Below are 9415 nucleotides of genomic sequence, written 5' to 3' on the forward strand. Positions count from 1 at the left end.
GGGCATATGTGTTTGTGTGTGTGGGTGTGTGTGTGTGTTGTTCAGATATGAAGGTTTTTAAAGCTATACAGAGCAAAGGAGGTCAGCCTGTTCTATTACATTTTGTTTAATTGAATTCCTGGTTAAGTATAATCATTCTTCTCGAGGACAGGAAAGTATCAGGAAATCAAGTCATGTTTATTGTTATCTATGTGGCTTCTTCTGTCTTTATAAGATGATATACAGATGGATGACATGTTTAAGGAAAAGCTGATGGCTCTATTATGCTGTAGTCATTTTGCTTTGTTTTGGTTTGTGTTCACTTGTCCCTTAGAGGAAAGAGTCACTGAAAATCAATACAAATTTCTTCTGACTGATAACCTTTATCCTGTGCTGAAATGTTTCTTCCAGGGTGACCTGACCCCATCCCCAGGGCACGAGGGTTCGCTGAATGGTTTGATGAGGATTAAAATGATGTAAGTCATATGCTAGGGCATTGGCAGTCACCAGATCTCAACCAAACTGATCAACTATGGGAAACTTTAAAGCAATGTGTGTGTGTGTGTGTGTGTGTGTGTGTGAGAGAGAATTTGTGTGAATTTCATTTATAAACCTTATAAACCACACTAACTAGACTGGAAATACATTAATTCATTTTAATGGTTTAATGGAAACACATTTGTATTTTTAAAACCATTTTTAAAACCATGGACTGACTCAAGTCCATGTTTTTTTCTATATTCAGAACCAAAACCTGGTTTATGACCTGCATTCATAAAATTTTTCACTTTCATATCTCTGTCTAATTGGAATCATATTATGGAGTAATTTCCCAAAATGTGGCTCACTGTTGGAATCACATTGGATTTTATACTTAAAAATGGCATTAAATTATTTGTACATTTGTTTTTTCAATTTTTAGCATGGTATTTTCTTGACCAATCGATAAATAATTGACTTTCCAATAAATTGTTCAGTAAAATTATTTCTCCTGAGAGCATCTTCACAATGAATTTTTTTTTAATACTAACAACATCGAAAGACTTGATTTTTGGTTTGGTATGCGCATTTGTGATTGCATACAGAAATGTACATTGTACAAAGCTCCAATGCAAAAAGTAGTTGCAAGAATATTAGCAATGAACTGGAAAAGATTGATTGTGATATCTTTTTTATTATTATTAAAAACTTAATTACTGTCTAATTGCTAAATACAGCATTACTACCATAGCCAAGATTTCTTTGCATGTAGCGCCAATTGGTATTATTTTTGGTGGAATTGAAAACGAGGGCGTAATAAACATTTTGGGAAGGAATCAACACAGACAAACAGCAATATGGACTTCGTAATGCTAAGTGTTTATTAGTCATTGGTGATACAGCAGTAAGATAAAGGATAAAGACTAGAGTGCATAATCTACATTCAATTCCTACAGACATCATTTTATAAGTTATTCATAGTAGCATTGTAGCATCTAGAGAGACAGCGATCAACAGAGCACATTCTTAGCAGAAACACCACACAAACCCACACACTGATAGCTTCAGCAAGCTGCTGGTGATTTAAGGCAATTTGATAACCTAAAGCGATAAGACTTGTGCCTTTTGTATTCGTTAAAGATTGCTTATCGGATTTGTGTTGGCTGTATTATTCAGCTGAAGCGAGTTGCTAAGCTTTCAAAATATTAACATTTCACCTTCCACATATTATCATTTGTGTAGACACCTAAAGGTGAAAAGTGCCTTGAGAAAAGTTCTCATTTATGCTTAAGACCAAAAGTTCTACTGTGTTTCGGAGACCCACAAATGGCACATTTTTGTTTGTTCCCCTGTGCTAACACACTTGTTCTAGCTTGTCAGCTCATTATCAGGTGCTTAATTGGTCAAATGAAGTGTGATAGCACAGGAAACACTTAAAACAGAACACAACAGTGGGTCCCCAAATGATAGGGAAGGACAAACTTGAATATTTGCCAGAACCTTTCTTATAACCTTCTAACTGTTTATGGGGAACTGTTTGGAATAATCCAAATACGCAGTCTACAACATTTATCACCGTCATTTTCTCCAGAGATTATCCTGCATAAAAAGTAAACCTTTATAACATGCTGCAGTACAGTTGATCACAGTGAAGAGTGCAGTAAGTCAGGCCTATAGTGCCTTGAGGCAAGTGGTGTCAAGACCTGGCAGTGATCAAGTAGAATTAAAAAAGATTCACGCTAGCACTCATTATAAGTTAATTAATGCAAACTGATACTTAAGGGAAGCTTTGCTTTGTGCATCGATGTTAGGTCTATGTCTGGACTTATTTGAAAAGTTGTATTAAAGAGTATAGGTTTAGTCTGAGCCATTCCTTATAAATTGTATTTCTTTTGTAATAGAAGGTAAGGTCTTTGAGAATGGCTTGTGTTTTGTTTATTTTTTTTACTGTGCGCTGTGCGTTATGTTGTGCTGTTTTGTTATGGGTCGATTATGGATGATGGTACATTTGTGCATACATGTAACATTCTTATTTAATTCATATCTTTCAGTTCATTAGCCCATGCTACATTTGTGCTAATTTTTATTATGTTTGCCCTCAAACTCAAAAGGAAGACCCTTACTTTCACCATTACTGTTTTTTTCACCCGTTTTCCTCCCCAATTTGGTCACTTGCCACTTCCCCCCTACCAATCAGCTTTCGACATCACGCAGCATAACACACTCCGAGGAAAGTGCTATCTGCCCTCTTCCCCATACATGATCTCACAGATGCCTATGATTGGCTGCTGTCACTGTGATTGACAGGGGAGAGAGTATATGCCATCCTCCCCACCCAGAGAGCACAGCCAATTTTGCTCCCTTGCCTTCTGGCCATGGATGGCTGTGGCATCATCAGGATTCGAACTTGCGATCTCCTGACGATAGGGCAAATGCCACTTGAGAGTGTCTGTTTAAACTGTTTACATTTTTTCATGTATATTTCCCAAACCTAGTTTAGGCAACATCCAAATACATTCGTGTCCTGAATAATCATGATTAAAAATGTGTTACTATCACGCATACCAAGCAGCATTGTGCACTAATTAGCTGATACAGTCTACTATGATTCAGTGCATGACTGACATAGCAGGATGAATGACTTGGGAAAAGAACTATATGGCAATAAAAGTTTGCTGGATGGCCCACATACACTTGACATGCAAAAAGGGAATAAACATCATGCATTAATTTCAGCTGCTGCTTGCACTCAACTCATATTCAAACAGGGGAGAGTCAGATTGGCACCATGATTAGTCTTGGAGAGGAATTTCGTGCTTTGGCAATAGGTTTGGAGAAAGTGATCTGGGATGCAATGTTACCATGCACACATGTGGACGCAGATCAGAAATCAAACGCAGCTAATGATAGGAAGAGTAGTGTCGACTGAACCTTTGGATGTAACAAAATATCTGAGACTACAGAAAAAGTCCACAAGTAACAGTATTGCCATGGTGTACAGCAGGGGTCATCAACTGGTGGACCAATAGCAAAGTATTTCACTGTAGCAGAACCAAGTCTAGTTTTAAAACATGAACCAGCATGGCTTCTGTAGCAGATCCTCTGTTGCAGCTTATCCAATCACTCACATTTACGTCAATTGTTTAGCTGAAGGCAGCTTATTGAGAAAGGGAAGACTTTTCACAGACTTTAAAACACTTTAAACACAACTGCACAGAGAAGACATCTGTTCAAAACAGATGCATCTTATCTGATGAGTCTGTACCTCTAGTCAAAGTGGTAACGTGAAGCACCAGTGTGAAATAAAACACTTTAGATTTGTGTTTTATTTATAGTCATGAACAAATCATAAATGGTTAAGCGTTAAAAGATAACTGTTGTCACCAATCAGTTATGTTAGTTGCTTATCCAGACCTTTGTAAGCTAGGAACTTTCACAAGTCTGAGTTGAATACCCCTGGCATACAGCAAAAAAAAAAAGAAAATGGGATGGTCAAGTACTGTGCTGTTTTTTTTTATATAATGAATATTGAAGATTCAGAGAGATACTGAGAACAATTTGTGAACAGATAAGGATTTTGTCCTGAATGCACTGTGCATGTTCACACACATGCACATAAGCTTTCTGGAATGTGATGAGCGCAGCCTGTGTTAGTGCACTTAAGGGTTTTTTTTTAAGACAACACCTATGCAGAACAACACAGACCTGATCAACTAACAAGTAAAAGTAGCAGAGAGAAAGAGTGGACTGTGCCTAAAGAGTGTGCGGTCTATCTTAAGGGGACAGACGCCCTGTTACTGAGAGTGCTGTACTCGATAAGTGGAGAGAGAAAGAGATAGCTGATACACAGATACACTGGATTCCTCTCTGAGACATTCCTAGTGGAAAAGACTAGTGGGGAGGGGGTAAATAAGGAGCGAGATGAGACTTAGTTCTTCGAGGTGACACCATCAACGTCACCAGAATCATGCTTTTCACCCTTCTTGGAAGCGGAGTTGTCGGCCCCGCTGCTCGGTTTTTCCTCATCGTCTCCTCTCTCCTTCTTGCTGCTCTTGGTAGAGCTGGTGTAGACACGGCTCTGGTAGTTGTAGCTCTGGGTGCTGGAGATGGAACCCGGAACGGGGTAGGTGATGCCTGTGCTTAGGCGGGTCTCTTCTCCTTCCAGAAGTTTCCTGAGAAAGGTATGACAAGAGAAAAAAAGGAGGGGGTTTGTAATGAGGGAGGAGGAGTGTTGAGAGAAAAATGTGTATGGGGGAAGGTAAAGTGTAAGAGAAAGGTGAGAATGCACAGTTATCCATATTCCTATTTAAAAGGTTATAAAGAGTTTCTCTGTTTACCTGTAAGCAGCAATCTCAATATCCAGGGCCATCTTGACATTCAAAAGGTCCTGGTATTCCCTCAAGTGACGAGCCATCTCGCTCTTAGTGGTCCTTAGCTCATTCTCCAGCTCACCAATTGCGTCCTGGTTGAGGACGAATTTAACCAAGAATTATTTACACTAAAATAGAAATGTTAAAATGATAAAAAAAAAAATCTTAGACTGCATCACGTTTATTCACAATTGTACAAAATTTGGATGTTAGACGCTCTGACGAAAGCCTCTGCCACATTAGAGAGAGGTATATTTTAATTTGGGTGGGGCACATTAACCCCTTACACTCCCAGAACCCATAAGCAGGTCGAGACGTACAGTTTTCACTCTCATAACCACATTTTCACTGGAGTTACTGAATAATTCATAATAGTTACTGAGTTAACTAGTTACTGATTAATAACTGAAATAATAAGACTGATCACTGGCTTATAATGTACTCATTGATGTGGATACTAAAATAGATACCACCTTTATCAGCATTACATAAAATAATTACAGTGCATACTTCAATATTAAATGTAGAAGATGGAAACAAAAAATGATAAGAATTAAATAGAATTTTCCAAATTGTGAATACATTATTTGAAAAAAAACATTTATTATAATAATGTAAAGAGTAAATGTAGTAGTTTTAAAACATCACATTTGTCACAGGGTCGGTTGCTTTCAGGACCATGGACAGAGGAGAAGCTCCTAATGTAGTGATTATTAATTTCCTTCTCGAAATCTATCGGATTTAAAGACTTGTAGAGGAGTTTTTGACGCAGAAGGATTTAATTTATTATCCTACAAAATAGGCAGAAAGGTCATAACTAACCTGAAGGCCGACGACCTCGATGTTGTGCCGGTCCTCCATCTCGCGGATCTGCCTCTCCAGGGACTCGTTGGTGCCGCGCAGGCTCTCGATCTCGATGGTCCTGGACTGCAGCTGACGCCTGAACTCGTTGACCTCTTCACGGCTGGCGCGGATCGCCTCGTTGCTGCGGCTCGCCTGCTCGTTCAGGTCGGCGAACTTGGAGCGGTACCACTCCTCGGCTGACTGCAGGTTTTTAGAGGCGAGAGACTCATACTGCGCGCGGATCTCCTTGAGAGCGGAGGTCAGGTCGGGCTTGGCCACCTCGAGCTCCACGGACACCTGCGACGCCTGGATGACGCTGGTGAGCTCGGCCACCTCTTCGTCGTGCACCTTGCGCAGGAAGCCGATCTCGTCCAGCAGTGACTCGACCTTCCTCTCCAAGTCGAGGCGCGCCAGAGACGCGTCGTCTACATCCTTGCGGAAAGCCTGCAGCGTGCGCTCGGCCTCGTCGCGCCGGCGCGCCTCCTCCTCGCACCGCTCCTGCGCCTTGTGCAGCTCCTCTTCGGCGGCGTCGCGCTCCAGCGCAACGCGCTCCCGCTCGGCGCACACCTGCTCCAGCTGCGCACGCAGCTCCCGGATCTCCTGTTGGTAGAGGTCGGCGAGACGCGACGGCTCCGCGTGACGCTGACGCAGCGCTGCCAGCTCGGCCTCCAGCGCCTTGTTTTGCTGCTCCACGTGGCGCACTTTCTCGATGAACGTCGCGAAGCGGTCGTTCAAGCCCTGCATCTGCTCCTTCTCATTTGTGCGAATGATCTTGAGCTCGTTGCTCATCGCGGCGCTCTGCGCGAAGTCAAAAGTGTCCAGCCCCATCGGAGAGGTCGATGCTGGGTAGCCGGTGCGCGCTGTGCGCTTATAGGAGCCCAGACCCGAGCTGGTGGTCCTGGACAGAGACACGGACCGGTAGCCGCTTCGGGGGCCACTCATTCTGGACGGGGACGTCGAGAAACGCGGAGACTCTCCGAAAATCTTCCGGTAGGATGAAGAGGAATAGACGTCGGATCCGTAGCTCATTTTGGCGTTTGAGGATGAAAGGAGCGGAACTCAGGCTGCAGAGTGTCCCCCTTTTTATAGCAGCAGCAGGACCGTCCCAATCGATGTCACCCTGCCTATAGGCTGTATCTTCACACCCAGCTTCCTGGCTGCAGATGTTTCAATGGGAAACACGCCAAAAAAACACGCTCTTTTAACTTTTCTCAGCGTTTCTGCTCGTCCTAGTGGGGCGTTTGCTTGGCGTTGTGAAGACTGAGCAGGAGACGCAGGATGGAACTGTCCGTTTTGGCGCAGTGCTGATGTCATCAAGAAAAAAAAATCCTCATCGTTTCTCTGTCTCTGTAATGTCCATGAAGCACACCCATGCAACGCCACCACCACCACAGGAGACATTTTATTACAGGGAAAGATGCTGCAGACTATCCAAAGACATTTACATTCTCCAGCTGTAAAAACTACACTGCAAAACTGCATAATGAATTCTATAAGCAACTGTAGTGGCACTGATAATAAACTGAATTTTATTCTTTCTTCATGTTATGAGGTCATGTTCATCATCATTAATATGAATCATCAGACTATTATTAAAATATTGTCTCAGTTGCGCGCATTTGTGTTGTGTAAGCATATTTACTGTAGCTGTTGAGTTTTTCTTAAGTATATACGTCAGTGATACGCAGTTATAATATAGTACAGTTGTGATGTTGCTAAATTTAGCCATCATACGCCAAAGCTGTGAAGTCATCGTCTGGGCTGGAGAAAGTGTGAGTGCAGTACACTGCTGCTCTCTGTCGGAGTCCCTGTGCAGTACACATGCTGATGCTGAACAGATAGCCATATCCCTCTCTCTCTCTCTCTCTCTCTCTCTCTCTCTCTCTCTCTCTCTGTGATCTCTACTAGAATGTAAAAGAATGGACTCCACATTAATGACATTACTACACTAACTGTCTGAATAGCACAGATCTGATATACCTGTAGAAAGGCTTAATTAAAAAAATTATTAATATTCCTGTAAATCTTTAAAATTCTCAAATTAAAACTTTTTAAAATGTGTTAACAAAAAGATCAAATAATTATAACATTTTTATAACTAATTTAAAAACGTTAAAAATTACATTTATTAGTAAATTATTATTATACAATAATTATTAAAGTATTACTTTATTTTTATTTAATATATAATTTAATAAAGAATTAACAAATCTCATTTTCACTGTATATCAATTGATCTTTTACTTTAATAATAGGAGCTTGATTCATTTTTGTTTTGTACATTTAGGCATAGATCATTATTTTTTCATTATATCAGTGCTTGATTAAACGTAATAGTGTGTGGTTTGACCTAACAGGTGACCACGCCCCCTTATGACAAAGCCCCGCCCATCAATGCGTATTATCTTCCCTCTCTTGTCACTTCTTCTTGTTTTTTGGTCACTCTGTGTCTAGGTCGCTTTGAGACAAAGTGGCAGAAAGATTAGAATTCAATAACAGAATTTAATAATACAATTTTGTTCAATAAGTCTGTTATATTCCATTAAATGTAAATGCATGGGACGGGAAGTGACATATAACCACGCCTCAGGACAATCTAAGCTCCGCCCACCAGCATATATTCCCCTCTCTTCCGTCAGGTATTAATTTTATTACTCACTCAATGTCTATAAGATTGCTTTAGAGACAGTTTGTAAAACCTGATACAAAAGTAAAATTCTATTCAATAATTCTTACTATTCCATTAGATCTAAAAAGTGACATATAACCACGCCCCAACTCAATGTAAGCTCCACCCACCACCTCGTCTACTCCACTCTCTTCCGTTACTGTGCACTCTTCCGTCAGTTATTGTTTTTTTAATCACTCAGTCAATGTCTATAAAGTTGCTTTGAAACTACGACTAGAGATGTTTTGTAAAACCTGCTAGAAAATAAGATTATATTAAATAATTCTTAACCACGCCCCAACACGACCTAAGCCCAGCCCACCACCGCCCCTTACCTGTTTCTCTTTTTTCCATCAGTTACTGTGCACTCTTCTGTCAGTTACTGTTTTTATTACTCGCTTTATGTTTATAAAGTTGCTTTGACATTATATTCTTTGTAATTCATGACAGAAAAACTCTACTCAATAGCATAATACAGTATACTCTTTCTATCTATTAAATATAAGTGTAACATTAAACGTGTGTCCTGATGTGACATGTAGTCACGCCCACAACATAACCCAAGCCCCGCCCACCGCCTCCACGTATTTACCTCTCTTCACTCTTCTGTCAGTTGTTGTTTTAATTACTCACTCTATGTTTATAAAGAAGCTAAATGTTTGACGCTAAATGTTTGTAATTCTTGACAGAAAAACTAAATTCTACTCAATAACTCAATAATGACCTACTCTTTCTATTTCTATACTCTCTTTCTAAATATAAGTGTATCATTAAAAATGTGTGGCTTGATGTGCATATAGCCACGCCCCCAACATAACCTAAGCCCCCAGTATTTATTTCCTTCTCTTCTATTAGTTTTTTTTTATTGCTTACTCATTGTCTAGAAAGACAATCTGAGACACTGTTTTAAAAATAAAATAAAATTAAATTAATAATTAATATAAATAAAATTAGTCATTAGTAATTCTTTCCATTGCACTGTGTAGCCTGACTTGAATATAACCACGCCCTCAACATGATCAAAGCCCCGCCCACCTCCGTCCCCTATCTATCCCCTTTTCTTCCGTCAGTTTAT

The 9415-nt window shown here is 40.3% G+C and overlaps 1 protein-coding gene across 1 annotated transcript; it reads right to left on the reverse strand.

The window, feature by feature from the left end:
* Nucleotides 1-1317: 1317 nt before the first annotated feature.
* inab (internexin neuronal intermediate filament protein, alpha b) lies at nt 1318-7068 on the reverse strand. Its single transcript, XM_026932408.3, has 3 exons — nt 5652-7068; nt 4797-4921; nt 1318-4631 (listed from the first exon to the last, which is right to left on the reverse strand). The coding sequence occupies exons 1-3, from the start codon at nt 6699-6701 to the stop codon at nt 4388-4390; spliced, it is 1419 nt and encodes a 472-aa protein (XP_026788209.1). The 5' UTR covers nt 6702-7068; the 3' UTR covers nt 1318-4387.
* Between the last annotated feature and the right edge of the window lie 2347 nt (nt 7069-9415).

Source organism: Pangasianodon hypophthalmus, chromosome 26 (assembly GCF_027358585.1).
Source record: "Pangasianodon hypophthalmus isolate fPanHyp1 chromosome 26, fPanHyp1.pri, whole genome shotgun sequence".
Lineage (NCBI taxonomy): Eukaryota > Metazoa > Chordata > Actinopteri > Siluriformes > Pangasiidae > Pangasianodon > Pangasianodon hypophthalmus.

What these genes read in the sequence shown, in the direction of transcription:
- inab (XM_026932408.3), bottom strand. Translation starts at nt 6,701, where the DNA reads ATGAGCTACGGATCCGACGTCTATTCCTCTTCATCCTACCGGAAGATT. An exon ending in TCGAGGTCGTCGGCCTTCAG is followed by an intron (nt 4,922 to 5,651) that starts GTTAGTTATGAC and finishes GTCCTCAACCAG; the next exon opens with GACGCAATTGGTGAGCTGGA. An exon ending in ATTGAGATTGCTGCTTACAG is followed by an intron (nt 4,632 to 4,796) that starts GTAAACAGAGAA and finishes TACCTTTCTCAG; the next exon opens with GAAACTTCTGGAAGGAGAAG.